Raw genomic sequence first — 18,022 nt, 5'->3', positions numbered from 1 at the left:
GATGAGATGGGACATCCGCAGTATAAGGCAAGATAGGCTAGAATCCTTCTATGAATACTGCTAGATTTGGGTGCGGCAGTCAACTTGATGCCACTCCACATTTTCAGTGGACTTCACACTTCTAGAAACAGCCTCATTCGACGCAGATAGCTTTGAAAACACAAATTTTTAGTTTCAGGCACCATCTAATGCTTATGTAAAATCCATACAGATTTAAAATAAATAAGAAGGAAAGCTGCTCAACAAATTCAAGATAGAAAATTCTAGTAGTTCACCGAAAAAGAAATTATAATTCTTGTTAGGAACTTAATGGAATATCCTAATCCTTGTTTTGATGATACCAAAATCCATAGGCTTTGTTTGTAATAGACTAGAAACTATTCGAACTCAAGTGTTAGAGTTCTTTTCTAGTTTAGTTGCTGGTTTGAAGACTGAAGACTGAAGAACGAAGGACTGAAGACTGAAGACTGAAGTTGCCGACTGAAGTATCAGTCGAAGAATCAGTCTTGAACTGATTACATAATGCATGCCACATGGAATGAGCGGACTGATACTAAAGTAAAGTATCAGTTAAACATTCTTCCTCGGACTGAACCTCCAACGTTCAAAGGAAGGCACATACTCCAGAAGTACAGCCGCGTTAAATGCAGAGATCTGAGGATCATCTTTTCTCTGCAGAGGTCATTCCTATTTGGTGACTACTTTATCAGAGACGTCGCATCTCCTACTCTTCAACATAGCCGTTCTCACCAAACAAGGAACCTCGAAGATTGAAGCCTCAGCCCAAGTTCAAATTACTCTCTAACGGAAGAAATCTTGAAGACCTTCTCCGCCAACGGATCTATTCAAGACTTCTCCTATAAGTAACGTTTAAGGATCACTTCAATCTTCACCAATTCAACGACATAAGCTGAAACTCTGCCAAACTTGCGTCTCAGCCAAAGCTCAAATTCCTCAAAGCATGAATCGAAGAAGAGAATACCAAAGCCAAAAATCAGTCACTGCTGATTACATATATTCTCTTAGACCTTAGGCAAACCTCTGTTTACCCAGAGCCTAGGTCAAAACTAACTCCAAAGAACTTGTTCTTTGAAGTTTAGTTGGCAAGATTTCAAACCTCCATTCGACCGATAGAATCGAGTGTTTGAGTTGCAAAGGAGTTCAGGAAGGTACTCTGTCTCCGTGAGATCTTAGTGCCAGTTCGTGCTAGGAGTGAGAAATCCAACAAGGTGTGTTGGTACTGAAGATTGGATCTTCAGTTGATTCGGTTGTGTGCACCCGCAAGCACACGGTTCGGTTTTTTGTGCACCCGTAAGCACTAACATCGGTTTGCAGTGCACCCGTAAGCACTTGCAGAGTGAAGTTGTTGGTCTGATCAACCGACCGTGGATGTAGGAAGTGTTTTCCAAACCACGTAAAAATCTCTGTGTTATTTACAGCTTTCAGTTTTACTTTCCTACTTGTGCTCTTACCTCTCATAAACTGAAAACTGATTAATTGCAAAGAGAAACTAAAGACTAACAACGTGCTCAACCCAAAAGGCTATTGCGAAACAAAAGATTTCTGCTGCGTGTGTTATCAGTCTGACTGATCTATCTTCTGAATCCCCCAAAGTTTTAGGGAAAAAATCAATAATTCTCAATACAAACACGTACTGTTGGTGAAAACGATGCCAATAATGAAGAAACAAAGTGAGAAAACGGGAATCCATTTCATTGAAACCTTCGCATTTTGAACTCTTCATCGTTTCTTCACCTCCCCTTCTTCGATTTCTATTCAATATTACCTCTATTTTGTTCTTCCTCAGATCTGGTTGCATCTCTGAGATAATTCAAACAAATCTGAAATAACTTTGTGTGGGTAACATATAAAATCCCAAATATAGTAGGTATCGGCAGAAAAAAATTGAACAGAAAAGAAAACTCACGAACCAGCCGGCTTCGGGCAGCAGCAATGGGGGCGTTAGAGGCGGCTCCAAGAGGCTTCAGGCGGCGACTTCAGCCGGCGACCCGTTGAGGGCGGTGAGACTCGCCGATCTTAGGCGACGGCAGCGACAGTTATAGAAAAAAAAATTGGGGGAGAATTTAAGGCTCGTGTGTGTGTGCGTTTCTATGATTTTCACAAAAAAGAAAAATCCTAAACATATAAAAAAAATACAAATGCGGATGCAGACGGCGAGGGTCCGACCGTCTTCGAGTTGCTTCCCAACGAAGATGAGTCGCTGCAATATTAGCCTTCATGTTATCTTGGTGTCGGAGGAGGGTGAGAGAGAAATTTTGAGAAAAAGAGAATTTCTTAGAGAGAGAATGAAGATAGACGTAGTGAAATTTTGAAGCATTGTTGAGAAAAAAAAATGAAAGCATGAAGAAAGAAATTTGGACATGAAGTAAGAGAAAACTGAACAGTAAATAAAATAAATGATGTTTGACACCTTATATTTTTGCGTGAAAGGGGGAAGAAAGAGGGAATAAAGTGGTGTCAACAGCTGTAAACACTTTCCTTCCTTCAGATTCACTCGTTTTTTTTTGCCAAAACTCTTCTGGTTTTAGATAATAAAATAGATATAGATTATCCACCAGATAAAAAATTATGTTAATACTCGTAAATAACCAGTTTACATAAGAAAAAGTTAATAATAACCATAGAAATAAAAATATATTAATTCAAATAATTTTTTATGCTAATTGACAATTTTATCCTTAATGAAATTAAAATAAAATATATAAAATTTAAAAAAAAAAAAAAAAAAAATCAAACTTGAAACCATATCTCGTTCTCTTCTCCCCTTCCCTCCCGTCCCCTTCCCTTCCCTTCCCTTCCCTTCCCTCCCCTCCCCTTATTATTCTCGTCAATTACCCAGCCCGCCAACAACTCTTCTCCACCAGCCCATCTTCCTCCTTTTCCCTTTCCTCCTCTCACCAACTGCCAGGCCCCTTTCCTCAGCCACCCCGCCGCCGCCGTCCCCCTTTTTTCCTTCGCCTCTTCATCGGCAACCACACCCCGTTCAATTTCGTTGCCGTCCCCCTTTCTCTCAACCTCTTTTTCTTCTTCTCTGCAACTGCAATTCAACCCCCTTCGATTCCTCTCTCGTAAGTTTATTTTGATTTTTATATTAAAAATTGATAATAAAAGCCACGCCGGCGAGCGCCGGCGATGGTGATATAGGTGCATGCCGGCGTTTGTTATGCAAGCAGCAGCGCCACCTGCTGACTGAAAAAAGAGACGAATCAGACGATGGAGATAGTTGGAGGGCTTTTTTTTAATCTTTTTTCTTTCAGATTCAATTTTAGAATATAAGGATATTTTGGTAAAATTATTTATAATTAATATATTTTTATTTTTATGATTATTATTAACTTTTGTTAAAGCAAAATGGTTATTTTAATATTTGCCTCTAAAAAATTTTGAGATACCTATTGGATTATAAAAAGCTGCTCTTGGCGGAAAAAAAATTCAGTAAAAAAATTGTGCATTATAGATATTGTTTTTCTTTTACTCAAGTAAAAAAAAATTACTACATTTTTTTACTTGAACTCATTTGATCTTCTTCATATATATATACATAAATTAGAGTGACTAAATAAAAATATTTTAGTTATTTCTTTCTAAAATTTCCAACAATTCTACTCATTTTATCAAAATATGCATATAATTATTTGGAGAGTTAATATATAAAACTATCCACTTTCATATTGTAAAGATAAAAATTGTCCACTAAGATAAATAATAAAATATGTCCACTTTTTGATTGAAAAGACAAAAATACCCTCCTTTAAATATATGTACTCTCTCTCTCCACTCTCTTTCTCTCTCTTCTCCCTCACGGCCCTTCCCCCTTCTCTCTCTCTCCCTCTCTCCCTTCGATCTCAGATCGCCGCCTCCGCCATCTCCTGGTTCGCCCCCCGCCGCGAAGTGCCGCCGCCCCCGACCTCGTCGTCTCTCCCCCGGCCTCATCGCCTCTGCCATCTTCTGCTCAAATACTCCGCCGCTTCAATCTCAAATACCCGTCGCCGCGAAGCGCTTCGTCTCAAATACTCTGCCGGTTAAATTACCGCCTCTCTCGCTTCGTCTCGCCTTCGTTCTGGATTTCAGTGATTTTCCGGCCGATCTCGCGCATGATTTGCTGGCGCCACTTGTTAGCCTCCGCTAAGTCGCGGCACTCCGACTATAGGTAGGGACGGTCCTCCTTCGGCTTCTTCTTCTCCACCACCATCGCGACGCACAGCGAAGTCGATCTCCTCAAGTTTCAACTGAGTTATGTCCGACGAAGAGAAGCCAGATCCGCCGGCCATCCAGATTCAGGTAGATCTCTTGTCTGCCTCCAGCCGCGAGCAGATCTCCTCGAATAACTTAGGGATTTGCAAGGATTTAGGGAAAATCTTCTGGTTTTAGGGTGATTTACAGGCGGTGCGGTGGTGACGGAGATGGAGGGTGCGGCGAAGAAGAGGCGATTTGCGAGGCGGTTTGGTGGTGGTGGTGGTGGTAGTGGTCTAGGAGGAGGAGGTGGTTTGGGGGGTTGAGCTGGTGGAGGAGGGGGTTTAGGAGGCGGCGCTAGTGGTGGATTATGTCATGGAGGTGGCATTGGGCACGGTGGTGGTCTAGGGGGAGGAGCTGTCGAGGGTGTCGTTTGAGTGCTGTCGGGGCCGGTGGCGCTCCTGGAGAAGGAGGTTATATTGTTTCTCTCTCATGGTAGAGAAAGGAAGACTATCAATGTGCTGCTGCTCGGATTGCCGGCTCCGGCCATGGAGAAGTTCGAGCAGCTTCTCCCAGATATGATGTATCATTGACTTTAATTATTGTTATTCATCCATCTTCATTTGTGTGGCATTTGTTTTTTGTTGCTGGAGAATATAACCAGATCATTAATGTTAATTTGTTTTTTAAATAATTTTACCTTATATGTTTTGGGTTGTGAGCCAATTATGGATTTGAATGGGATTATGACTTAAAAGGTGCATACTGGCATCCACCATATAATTCACATTAATATCTTTAAAATCCACAATTTAATGTTGTTTAATTTACAACTAGCTCGATGAATTCACAACTTAATATTCTTAAATTCACAACCAAATTTATAAATTCACAACTAAAACTCGAATTCACAACCAAAATAAATTCTAATTTTAATCGTGAATTCAAACTTTAAAAATTCAAATTCACAACTACTTGAATTCACAACCAAAATAAATTCTTGTTGTGAATTAAATTATGGTTGTGAATTAAATTTTGGTTGTGAATTCGACGGGTTGTAAATTCACAACCACAAAATTCTGGCTGTGAATTAAATTTTAGTTGAAAATTCACAACCAAAAAATTCTTGTTGTGAATTCGATTGTGTAGAGTTTAGGGTTTAGTGTTTAGGTTTTAGGGTTTAGGGTTTAGGTTTTAGGGTTTAGGGGTTTAGGGTTTAGAGTGAATTTAGGATTTAGGGTTTAGGTTTTAGGGTTTAGGGTTTAGAGTGAGTTTACGGTTTAGGATTTAGATTTTAGGGTTAAGGGTTTAGAGTGGATTTAGGGTTTAGGGTTTAGAGTGGGCTTAGGCTTGTGAATTCACAATCAAAAAATTCTTAATGTGAATTCAACTGTTTAAGGTTCGGGGTTTAGGGTTTATGGTTTAGAGTGAGTTTAGGGTTTAGATAGGGTTTAGGGTTTATGGTTGTGAATTAAATTTTAGGGTTTTGGGTTTAGGGTTTAGGGTTCACAACTAGGGTTTACGGTTTCAGTTCAGTTCAGTTGTGAATTTACTGTTTCAGTTCAGTTGTAAATTCACAATCATAATAATTCACAACTAGGGTTTACGGTTTCAGTTCAGTTCAGTTGTGAATTTACTGTTTCACTTCAGTTGTGAATTCACAATCATAATAATTCACAGCTAGGGTTTAGGTTTAGGATTTAGGGTTTAGGGTTAGGGTTTCAGTTCAGTTCAATTGTGAATTTACTGATTAAGTTCATTTGTGAATTTACTGTTTCAGTTCAGTTGTGAATTCACAATCGTAATAATTCACAACTAGGGTTTAGGTTTAGGGTTTCAGTTCAGTTTAGGTTTCAGTTCAGTTGTGAATTCACAATTGTAATAATTCACAACTAGGGTTTAAGTTTAGGGTTTAGTGTTTCAGTTCAGTTCAGTTGTGAATTCACAATCGTAATAATTCACAACTAGGGTTTAGGTTTAGGGTTTAGGGTTTAAGGTTTCAGTTCAATTCAGTTGTGAATTTACTGATTAAGTTCATTTGTGAATTTACTATTTTAGTTCAGTTGTGAATTCACATTAATCGTAATAATTCACAACTAGGGTTTAGGTTTAGGGTTTCAGTTGTTAAGTAGTAAATTTACTGTTTCAGTTCAGTTGTGAATTCACAATTTTAATAATTCATAATTAGGGTTTAGGTTTAGGTTTAGGGTTTAGTGTTTCAGTTCAGTTCAGTTGTGAATTTACTGTTTCAGTTCAGTTGTGAATTCACAATTGTAATAATTCACAACTAGGGTTTAGGTTTAGGGTTTAGTGTTTCAGTTCAGTTCAATTGTGAATTCACAATCGTAATAATTCACAACTAGGGTTTAGGTTTGGGGTTTAGGGTTTAGGGTTTCAGTTCAGTTCAGTTGTGAATTCAAAACCCAAAAAATCTGGTTGTGAATTAATTTTGATTGTGAATTCGACTGGTTGTGAATTCACAAACAAAAAAATTCTGGTTGTGAATTCACAATCAAAAATTTTTGGTTGTGAATTCACACTGGTTGTGAATTACGGGATTTTTAAAAGGGGTGATGTAAAGTGGACATTTTTTTTAATTTTTAATGTGAAGGGTATTTTGGTAACAGTGGACATTTTTTAAGTTTTTTATTTTAGTGGACATTTTTTATTTTTACAATATGAAAGTGGCCATTTTAAAAATTCACTCTTATTTAGATGTAGTTGTAATATTGAATTCATTTTATTCAGAAAAAAAAAATCTTATTTAGTGTATTTCTATATTTCGTGATATGATTATATGTTTCATACTTAAATTTCTTATGATATATACTTTTGAAAGTTTAAAATATGCTTTAATTCAACCTATATAATTGTGGTATATAATTTATTATTAACTTAATTTAATAATTATTGTCGTGCATTGCACGAAAGACAAATCTAGTTATATAAAAGAAGATGGGGTGAACTTCACGCGATGATGCTTGGTATTGGTTTTTGTTTGGAGAATGGCTTCGGGCCGTTGTTGGTTTACACCGACTCTCTCTTGGTCGTTCATGTGGTGTACGAGGATTTAAAGGGCAGGGATGCTTTGTGCGATGATCTTTCTGAGTTTTTTGCTAAGGCTAAGGAGAATATTGTGTTGGATTTCTGTCATGTTCGTCGGGAAACCAATCGGGCTGCTCATTGTTTGGCAAATTATGCCGCTTCTTATTTAGGTGTAATGATCTGAAAGTCAAGCTTTCCAGCTTGGCTTTCTCATATTGCTCTTCGTGATTTAATATAGATCTTTGTTTCCCTTTCAAAAAAAAAAAAGAAGAAGAATGTTCTATTATAAGTAGAATATTATAAAATTAAATTTTAAAATTTGAACATATCTTTTCTTTAATTATTGCTAAGACTAATTATTTAAAATGCTAATTGCATGAAAACATAGTAATTATCGATTTTTTTATTTGATTATAAATTGACAAATTTACCCCAATTATATATATATATACATATTATGTTAATTTATCACTACTCATTTTATATATGCAGCCTACACTTTTCTTGAAAGGGTATATGCCACCTATAATTATATTCTTTTTATCTAAAATTTATACTAGTGGATAATTGTTTAAACATACAGGATAATATTTGGACCCATGTAATAAAAGATGGGTACATAATTTTGGCCAGAATATGCAGTTAAATATGGAACACTTGGCAAGTTATAGTGTGAAGAAGCAGCAGCTTGCTAATTACGGCGGTGGATCGCCAATAGCGAACTTTATCCAACCCATGAAAATGATGATATCATGCAAGAGTTAAAACGTCGTTGAGCAACCACAGCAGCTTCACCTCTTCTTCCAAACTCTCAATTAAAAAAATCTGTGTCAATAAATTTAGTAAAGTATTAGAAATGATGTCAGTTGTTCGTGCATACATTTCAACGTTTTCACATTGAACGAAGAATTTAGAAGAAGTAGTTGCTACCGTCGCAATCCGTCGCGTTTGTTCATTTGCACACGGCGCGGACAATGGTGAATGAGTCAACTCGTTCCGAGTTTTCTGCATTCTGACTGCTCTTGCAATTTGCCATTCGTCTTCCTGATTTGTTTCATTCTGCCTTGTTTGATTAAGCTATCTTGAAATTCGGATTGCTGCTCTTGGAATGTCCGTGTCTTTATTGCTGATTGTATTGCTAGCTACTTCTATGTGTTTAGAGAAAAAGGTATGCATTCACGATGTCCAAATTGTTGAAGACTATTTCTGATGGAGAGTGATTCTATTCTTCCATTGATTATTGTTATCAGGTAGGGATTTAAGTATTAGAAATTATTTGCAGCAGCTTGAGATGGTGGTGACTTTTGGGTATGCAAAGTTTGGGAGGATTGTGATTGTATTTTTGTGCTTGGCGTCCGTGCCTATCATCGCAAACACCCAAAGGACGCCTCAGGAAGAAGGTAATCGATTCTACCTTGATTTCCCTCTTCAAGTCTAGTTGACCGTTTCGCTTTGGTTTTGTGGAATCCTCTAAAAGTTTATTTTACACTTGTTTTGCCCAAGTTTAAATGAATTTTCGTTTCCTCTGTTTCTAGTCAATGTGCTTTTCTTAGGTGTTTAACATGATCTGGGTAGTAGACTTACTAGTTGAAACTTGAAAGTGACCCATACTTACTTAGTTCTCGACTAATTCTTGCAATGAGACCTCAAATAGCATCTTTTGTCTCTCAATGTGACAAGGCAGAAGAAAGGAGAAAAGAAAGAAACATTGGGCATGTAAGTTATGCAACAAATAGAGATATAGGGATCATATGATAATCATGGGCAAGTTTATATGGACTAAAATAGTGAACTCTAAGCACACCCTAGTGTAGCAATGCACCAAGTTTGAAACTTTCATCTCAATTGCTATAGATTGTTAACTGTAAACTCCTAAAATATAAATGTGGAAGTTTGCTTCAGACTATTCCGATTTTCCATGATAGTGCTTGAAGATGACTGAGGTGTAAGTGTATTTGTCTGTGCCAGTTTTTAAGTTTAGGTTTGTTCCTTGATTGACTGTGATTCTTACTCAGTTTAGCAATAACTGTATCAACATTAAAACTCAATATCTACAGTCAATGCATTGCAATCCATCAAGAACAGTTTCACTGATCCGTATAGAAATCTTCGCAACTGGAACAGAGGGGATCCATGCACTACAAATTGGACGGGTGTTATCTGCCATAATTTAACACCTACTGATGGTTATCTGCATATTACAGAATTGTATGATTTCTGTCTCAAGCATAAATTTCTTCCAAATGCAATTCTTCTTTTTCATGTTTCCATGTAGTAGGAGAAAATGTGCTCTCATAGTCTCATACACATATGCTTCATATTTTAAGTATATATTTAGCTTCAACTTTTTATCCTTCCCAAATGGATATGTTACTTGGTTCTAGCTGTTACCAAGATGATGATGAACCGATTATGGACAGACTAGGAGTGGTGCTAGAGACATTGAACTCTAAATATCAGGTGTTTCTAACTGCACAAATATTTTCATGATGTAGGGCTATGTTAGTGTTTTTGTTTTGTATGATTTAGGAGATTTGAGCTAATGTGATCTTTCTACAAAGCGTGATTGCATCGTAAAAGCAATGCCTTGAAAGATGTCATTTGTGTTTGGTTTTGTTTTGGGAGAAGAAACGAAACTGGGAAAATGAAACAAATATAGCACATGGTAATCTTTGACTGAATGACTAGATTTCTATTTAGTACTTAGATCGTATTTGACTTCATACTGAACTGTTTAGCGTGACATTATTCTGGTGCCATGTGGACAAATGACCAACCCAGTTGCTACAGTATGTAGATATTACTTCACACAGAAAAAACGACAGCTACACATTCTGAAAATGGTATATTGATAAACATATCGCAACACTAAACCTACTAGTGTGATCAACTAAGTTCACATTTTTGTTTGTTTTTGGGGGTCAATGTGTCGTCCACTGTATCAGTGTATCTATGTTGTATCTTCTCTCTCTTCTAACCTAGTAAAAAATGTTTTTGTTTCTCGCCAAAAAAAAAATAATAATAATGCATCTAGAGAGCACCCATAAAATAAAATAAAAAACTGTAGAAGGTACCTTGTATGTAATCCTTTTTTAGCATAGTTGATTGTTCATATCTTTAGACCTTCCTGTGTGCATTTGGCTTTATATTGAAATACGAATGATGACTTCTACATTTTCGCTTCAAAAACAGGTTGTTGCTAGATAAGAATCTTTCAGGAACTTTATCTCCAGAGCTTGGCCGTTTCTCTAGTATGAAGATACTGTGAGTACCGAGCACCATATTCTGTATCGTATTCTGTAACAGGCTGTGGCATATTTCTTCTAGCTCTCATGATGAATTCCTGTCTATTGATCTGGTAGGGATTTTATGTGGAACAATATTAGTGGGACAATACCAAAGGAGATAGGCAACATCACATCTTTGGAATTGCTGTGAGTAGAAGTTGATCTTTGGTTCTCCGGTCAATGCTCTTGCCTTGTTTTTTTATTTTTTCTCAACATGCAATCTGTTTTACTTTTTTCTAGACTAATATATGGCCATCTTATAAGCATAATGCATGTACATACATATATGTGTATATACACAGAAAACACAGCACATTCATAGCTACCAAAATAACGTGTGTGTTTCATAATCCAGATTGTCGAGTGATTTTTCATCTTTACTTGGTTCTTCTATTCTCTCAAGTATAATGAATAATTGGTCTTTCAAGAAAATGTGCACTTATGCATTCTTACTGTGTTTTCCTTTCTTTGTTTTCAGGCTTCTTAGTGGAAATCAGTTAACTGGTTCCTTGCCTGAAGAGCTTGGTAAACTATCGAACTTGAACAGGATACAAGTTGACGAGAATCGAATATCTGGACCTATACCACTGTCATTTGCCAACTTGAGCAAAGCAAGACACATGTAAATATTCTCTTTTTGCAAATTTTATGGGGCCCTTTCTGATTATATCAATTTCTGAAATTGTTTATCTTTGTCAGACAAAACTAATGTGGTTTCTGGCCTTACAATCTAACTATCTTCTCATCAGCCACATGAACAATAACTCACTCAGTGGACCAATACCACCGGAGCTGTCTCAACTTCCAATTCTTCTTCATTTGTAAGTTGGAATCTATTGCCACTTCCTTGGTACGTCTAGCATCTCATCTAATCTACTGACTTGAGTTTACCACAGGTTGCTTGATAATAACAACTTATCAGGATATCTGCCCCCAGAATTATCTGAAATTACACATCTTCTAATACTGTAAGCCATCACAAACTCATTAGAGGTGTTCGGTCTGAACATACTACAGTTTTCCATTATAGTTACTCTTTGGTGGTGTAGAGAATCTAGGTGATATAGTCACTTATTCGTCTGTTGATATTACTTGATTAGCATCTGTGATTATTTACACTTGGAAGTTGGAAATGTTACTATACTTTGAAATGAAAATTGTATTTTTTTCTTATTCATTACAATACATAACTGAATTCTTATATGTCTAATGTTTTTCAATGTGCCTTGCCTTCCTATGACGAAACTGAAGTTCCACTAATATTGTCCTCCAATATAGAAACTCTAAACTTCAAAAATGCTAGTGCTGTTGAAGTTTCAAGTACAATGGTTATTTTTAGAGAGTTATGACAATGATGTATGAAACATTAGAATTATAAATTTTGAAACTTGGTTTTTGCTTTCTTAGTGATGTCTGGTTGATAACTTGACATGATCCGTGTTCAGCTAACTTCATCATCCAAAATAGTTCAAGTAAAATGTTACCACCGAAGTTTTGATATACTTATTACTGTATCTATTCTCAAGGCTTTTCCTTTGACGTGTAGAATCTAGTATCAGTGTATACCTAATGTTGGAGAGCTGCACTAAATTAGTGATATCCACACCTTTCTACATTGATGACATTATCGCACGATCTAGCTGGTCATAACATAATAATAATAATATATCAGTAATATGTAATGTTCACTCAGCATAGAAAGCCATAGACATATATTCCTGATTTCTTAATCCCTTCATATCGATTAGAAAATATATATATTCTTTCATAAATCATAACTAATATGCTTCTTGTTCTGATCTTTTTTTTGCCCGCTTTTTCCAGTCAACTTGACAACAACCACTTTAGTGGAAGTACAATACCTTCTTCGTATGGCAACATGACTAGCTTGTTGAAGTTGTAAGTTGAGGCAATGTCATATTACTCTTGTATTCTAATTAATACATGGCTTGTCGTTACATAAACCAGTTCCTGCTCATGTTTGAAATTTTTCCTGTTCTATAATATAATTAATGGTATCGAATGATCTCGATGATCTGTTCTCCGTTTTCTAAAAGCATTGATCTTCCAGAGTAATACAGAAATTGCGGGTTTCTTCAATATATATTGGTAATAGTCAGGGTTTTGTTGGCTGAATCAGGAGTTTAAGGAACTGCAGTTTGCATGGGGATATTCCTAATTGGAGCAATATGCCTAATGTTGCTTACATGTAAGTAAAAATTATTAAAATATGTTCACTTTCTATCCAAGTTCTTAATCATCCTTTCCGACAGACATATTGGAAGAGGATCCACATTTTCCTTTGTCTGATACAATTTTCAGGTTGTTAGCTAGCATGCTTCAATTCTCCAACTTATCTTGTATTTTAATTCAAGTGGCTCTTTTGATTCTAGAGATTTGAGCCTGAACCAACTTAATGGATCTATACCAACAGGTGCACTTTCTCGGAATATTACAGTCATGTAAGAAACTTCTTAAATTGTTTAATGCTTTGAAACTGTGTTAATATGGATTTACCTTAAAAAACATAATAAGTTTCGCTCTCCTGGGACTAATGTTTTGCTTTCTGTGTAGTGATCTCTCTAACAATACTCTCAATGGAATCATTCCTGGAAGCTTTTCCGAGCTTCCTCTCTTACAGAAATTGTGAGGATCATCACTTCTCAGATTTATGTCAAGATATAATAGAATCTACTCCTAATGTCTCTGGGCTCAAGTTAATTTTTAGAAGTCCACTGAGATCCTTGATTCGTCAATGTCAGTTCTAGTTCCTAATGTGATGATCTGAGTAAATCTCACCTCTCCTTTGTGATGCAGGTCCCTTGCAAATAATTTCTTAAGTGGTTCTGTTCCATCCAGCATTTGGCATAACAGGATTCTGAATGCATCTGAGAGACTTATACTGTAAGGCCTGAGTAAAGAAATTCTTCCTTACTTTTAATATCCCCTACCATGTATTTGAAATCATTATCGAACTTATCATCAAATAGGAATTTTCTTTTTCAAATATCATGATGAATATGAGATATTCAAATGAAGTCGACACTGAAAAACAGTTCATAAATTTTAATGAGTCAATTTGCACTTCTTGATGTTGCAGAGATTTTACAAACAATGAGTTTTCAAATATTTCAGGGAGTCTTCTCACCCCTCCTAACGTCACCATCGGGTTCGTCATTTATATAGCTTTCAGTTATAACAGTTTTCGAGTGTTTTAAGTTGGTATTCCTGATAGCTGAATATGTTTGTGCTATACAACAAATCCAGGCTCCAGGGAAATTCACTATGCTCCAATAGGACCCTCGTTCAATTTTGTAGGCCTAATGAAGAAGATCTAAGTAACTCATTGAATATCACAAAGGTCAATGATTGTTCTCCTCAGTTATGTGAACCTCCTTATGAGTATGCCCCAGCATCTCCTGGCATGCCTTGTTTTTGTGCTGCGCCACTGTATATTGGATATCGCTTGAAGAGCCCAGGGTTCTTCGATTTTCTTCCTTACTTCAACGCATTTGAGGAAGAACTAAGTTCTGGGCTTGGGTTGAATATACATCAGCTTGACGTCAATTCTGCTATATGGCAGAAGGGGCCTCGTCTCAGAATGCATCTTAAAATTTTTCCAACGTACACAAATAATAGCTTGCAATTAATTAACGAGAGTGAGGTACTGCGGATACGGGACTTGTTTAGCGGTTGGAGGATCAAAGATAACCATGTCTTTGGGCCTTTTGAGTTTCTCAATTTTACACTTTCAGATGCTTATGAAGGTTATTGTCTTCTTTATAAGTTATCATAGATGTCAAGATAAACACTTTATTTGATATTACATGCCTTAACTAGACAAAAAGCTTTACTCTTATGAATTTGTAATCAATCACTCAGGAAAAATATTTTTAATTATGAGACTGCACTCATGTGAAGCTGCTCTGTTACAGAATTCCTCCCACCTTCATCGTCAGGCATAAGCAAGGGAGCACTAGCAGGTATTATAGTGGGAACTATAGCTGGATCAGTCATTCTATCTGCATTTGTTTCTCTTCTTATCTTGAGAAGACGTATCCATAAACATCACCAACTATCAGGGAAACGTTTATGTAAGTAACTTAAGTTGCTGTTTTTATTTTTCTTAACAACACATTTGACATGCTACCTTATGTAATGCACAATGATTATCGAAGCTGTTGACTTAATGAGGATAGTTGTCAATTTAATGCTTAAATTGGATTTTAGCTTCTATGTTAGTTTCATGTTGAGAAGTATATTCAAAGTCGTGATATGTGCTCAAACTAAAAGCAAAAAATTAAAAGTTTGCAACTGGTTGGCATCCTTAAGTTTGTACGCAGTATTATGATTGGCTAAACTCTGAATCCTGTATGAACAATGTACGTGTTTGTATTCTTAAAAATGCATCGAATGTGAAGGAAGTTTTAGTTGTATGCTTCAAACAATCAAGAAAGTCCATTTTCTAATATTTTTTCTATGTAAAGGATTGCATTATCCAAGTTGGAATCCACTTTTGTCCTTAATTATGGAGTCTAAGCTTTAATTGGAGGAGCAGTACTTAATTATTTCACGACTTATATTTAATGCCTTACGTGTAACATTCTATTGCAGTATCAAGGAGCTCTATCAAAATCGATGGTGTGAAGGATTTCAGTTACAGTGAAATGGCACAGGCCACAAATAATTTTGATTTCTCTAGTCTGGTAGGGGAGGGAGGTTATGGAAAGGTTTATAGAGGTGTTCTTGCTGATGGAAAAGTTATTGCTGTAAAGCGTGCTCAAGAGGGATCACTTCAGGGTGAAAACGAGTTTCTTACAGAAATAGAATTGCTCTCAAGATTACATCATAGAAACTTGGTGTCACTGACTGGATATTGCGACGACGAAGGTGAACAGGTATCTCTACTGTTCCATATTTTAACCGTTATACAGTTAGTTATCAAAGATAGCACCGTCAAACTTGTAGATCAGATAATAATAGGTCGCTCTGTTGATTTTCTTCTATAATACAAGTGAATGATAAGCATATTTTGTATAAATGACTTAAGAGTATCTTTTTCTCTGAGGTTCAAAATGTATCTCTCTCATTCTGCTATTATAACATACATCAAATAATAACCCACTGGCTCCCTATGCAATGATTCATGCATTGTGGATTGAACAAGGGAGATTAGAGGGCTAAATTGGTAAATTGGTGGATTTGAAGACCTTGGGTATGCTGTATATATGGGCTTCAATACTGAAGTAAATACAGAACCATGTTATTTATTATGAAAACCAAAAGGGTATGGATAATGTGCTGCAACCTAGTTTATTTGTGCTGCAACTTCTTACAACTCTTGCCAGGTAGTTGATGCTCATGTTACCTATAAATTTCCTGATGCAGATGTTGGCTTATGAATTCGTGTCTAACGGCACACTGAGGGACCATCTATCTGGTAACTTTTTGACAGCAACCTTCTTAACTTTTGTTTATTATGGTATGGCAAGAAACTAAAATTTCAAGCACTTCCGTACCGGATGCGTGACTGCGTTGAAAAACATGTATACCACAGTACCATTAGAAGAAGGCAAAAACATTGGCATTATACGACTATAACTATTTGACTAGAAATTTACGTTCTTTGTTGTGGAATCTTCAATTTGATATATTACTTGTCCATTCTTCTTTTGACTGTAGAGGTCATGAACTGTTCCGAGGGAAGAGAGAAAAATCGAACTCTTAATGTTTTTTTCATGTGTTGATTATACCATTATTGTATGGATATGATAATATTGATATTAAAAGATTATTATATTGCACCATAGAATTAATTATATTATATTTATGATAACTACAGGCAAATTTAAAGTGCCTCTGAATTTTGCTATGAGGGTAAGAACAGCATTAGATGCGGGCAGAGGCATCCTTTACCTTCACACCGAAGCCAATCCTCCAATATTTCATCGGGATATCAAGTCAACCAACATATTGATTGACTCTAAGTATACTGCAAAGGTTGCTGATTTCGGACTGTCAAAGCTAGCTCCAGTGCCAGAATTCGAAGGCAATGTCCCTAGTCATATATCTACAGTGGTCAAGGGAACCCCGGTGAGACTCAATAGAAATAGTAGTATCCATTTTCTGCTTTCTGGGTGCGAATGTAGAAAGTGACCTTTACTTCTGGTTAATGCAGGGATACCTTGATCCGGAGTACTTCCTAACTCATAAGCTAACAGACAAAAGCGATGTTTATAGCCTTGGTGTTGTATTTTTGGAGCTGCTAACTGGAATGCGCCCTATCTCCCATGGGAAAAACATCGTCAGGGAGGTATTATTTCCTTTCATCTCGACCTTTTCTCATATTTTGAGGCAGAGCATTCTGAGCAGTACTTTTTTGCTTTTCATTTCTCTATCAGTATATCAATGCAATATCTCATCTGCTTCAGGTCAACATTGCATATAACTCTGGCATAATATTCTCTGTTATCGATGAACGGATGGGATCTTATCCTTCTGAGTGTGTCCAAAAGTTCATAAATCTGGCTCTCAAGTGCTGCAAAGATGATCCAGACGAGCGGCCTTCAATGGCTCAAGTGGTGAGGGAATTGGAGAACATATGGATGATGATGCCAGAGAAAGATACCGAGATTATAACCGAGTCCCCTATGAGTTACCCAGGAAAGGAGGTGATGACTCCACCCTCTTCATCGTCTTTCGTGACCACATCCTATGCTTCTGAAAATGTCACCGGCCGTGACCTAATCAGTGGTGCCATTCCTTCCGTTGCACCCAGGTGACGATCCCATCCCGCCTTCCTTATATTGTTGTGTTGGTAGAAAATTGTTCATAGTTATGTACAGTATACGACCACTGTGATTTTTATTTGGTGTGTCACGTGGAAATGAATAGGGAAAGGTGTGTAGATGGATGCACATAGTTAGATTACCTTGTCTTTTAATAATCAATATGGTATCAGAGTCGGATCGAACCTCACATAATGGAGACAGTGTGTGAGCATTTGAGTGGGAATAAACTGTTTGATTTGGTAGTGAATTGCGATTGCGATGTATATAGATGGAAATTTTGGAATTTGTTTTTGAGGGGAACTCCTGTACCGGAGATCGTAGGAGTATTTGTGAGGACCAGGGCTCCGCACACCGCCCCACCCTGCCCATCTACTTATATTATGTAATGATTGAAAATCTTCCATCCGTTTCTCTGTTTTTTTTTTTTTTTTTTTTGAGAGAAAGCAGAGAACTTCATTACTCAACCACAAAAGAGTTGAAAACATGAGGTAAAACCACACTAAAAGTAGGAGAAACACAAGAAGAGAGCGCGAAATTGGCAAGGCGATGGGCCATGAAGTTGCCTTGGCGAGGAGTCCAGCTGAAGTCGCACCTGCGGAGAGTGGCTGAGAGGGAGAGGATCTTTGCGGTTGAGTCGCCAATGTAAGAAGGATCCGAGACTTGTTTGATGAGACGCCAAAAAAGCGTCTGGCAATCAGTTTCGAG

The 18,022-nt window shown here is 36.9% G+C and overlaps 1 protein-coding gene across 8 annotated transcripts; it reads left to right on the top strand.

Moving 5' to 3' along the window:
* The first annotated feature begins 7,918 nt into the window (after nt 1-7,918).
* On the top strand, nt 7,919-17,564 carry LOC131006611 (probable LRR receptor-like serine/threonine-protein kinase At1g06840). 8 transcript variants are annotated; one of them, XM_057933789.1, is made up of 22 exons: nt 7,919-8,216; nt 8,317-8,407; nt 8,525-8,639; nt 9,297-9,447; nt 10,432-10,503; nt 10,602-10,673; nt 11,005-11,148; nt 11,276-11,347; nt 11,423-11,494; nt 12,351-12,425; nt 12,667-12,735; nt 12,920-12,988; nt 13,101-13,172; nt 13,344-13,430; nt 13,627-13,695; nt 13,794-14,293; nt 14,462-14,620; nt 15,141-15,424; nt 15,915-15,966; nt 16,369-16,619; nt 16,705-16,839; nt 16,958-17,564. In XM_057933789.1, the coding sequence occupies exons 2-22, from the start codon at nt 8,348-8,350 to the stop codon at nt 17,306-17,308; spliced, it is 2,931 nt and encodes a 976-aa protein (XP_057789772.1). In that variant the 5' UTR covers nt 7,919-8,216; nt 8,317-8,347; the 3' UTR covers nt 17,309-17,564. The 8 variants fall into 8 exon arrangements, with proteins under 8 accessions (XP_057789772.1, XP_057789770.1, XP_057789771.1 ...); XM_057933787.1 differs by having other exon boundaries at nt 7,926-8,216; nt 8,522-8,639; XM_057933791.1 differs by having other exon boundaries at nt 7,927-8,216; nt 8,490-8,639.
* Nucleotides 17,565-18,022: the final 458 nt, after the last annotated feature.

Source organism: Salvia miltiorrhiza, chromosome 1 (genome assembly GCF_028751815.1).
Source record: "Salvia miltiorrhiza cultivar Shanhuang (shh) chromosome 1, IMPLAD_Smil_shh, whole genome shotgun sequence".
Classification (NCBI taxonomy): Eukaryota; Viridiplantae; Streptophyta; class Magnoliopsida; order Lamiales; family Lamiaceae; genus Salvia; species Salvia miltiorrhiza.
The sequence above is the reverse complement of the archived record's forward strand: the minus strand, read 5'-3'. Positions and strand labels throughout refer to the sequence as shown.

What these genes read in the sequence shown, in the direction of transcription:
- LOC131006611 (XM_057933787.1), top strand. Translation starts at nt 8,348, where the DNA reads ATGTCCGTGTCTTTATTGCTGATTGTATTGCTAGCTACTTCTATGTGT. An exon ending in TATCTGCATATTACAGAATT is followed by an intron (nt 9,448 to 10,431) that starts GTATGATTTCTG and finishes CTTCAAAAACAG; the next exon opens with GTTGTTGCTAGATAAGAATC. An exon ending in ATCACATCTTTGGAATTGCT is followed by an intron (nt 10,674 to 11,004) that starts GTGAGTAGAAGT and finishes CTTTGTTTTCAG; the next exon opens with GCTTCTTAGTGGAAATCAGT.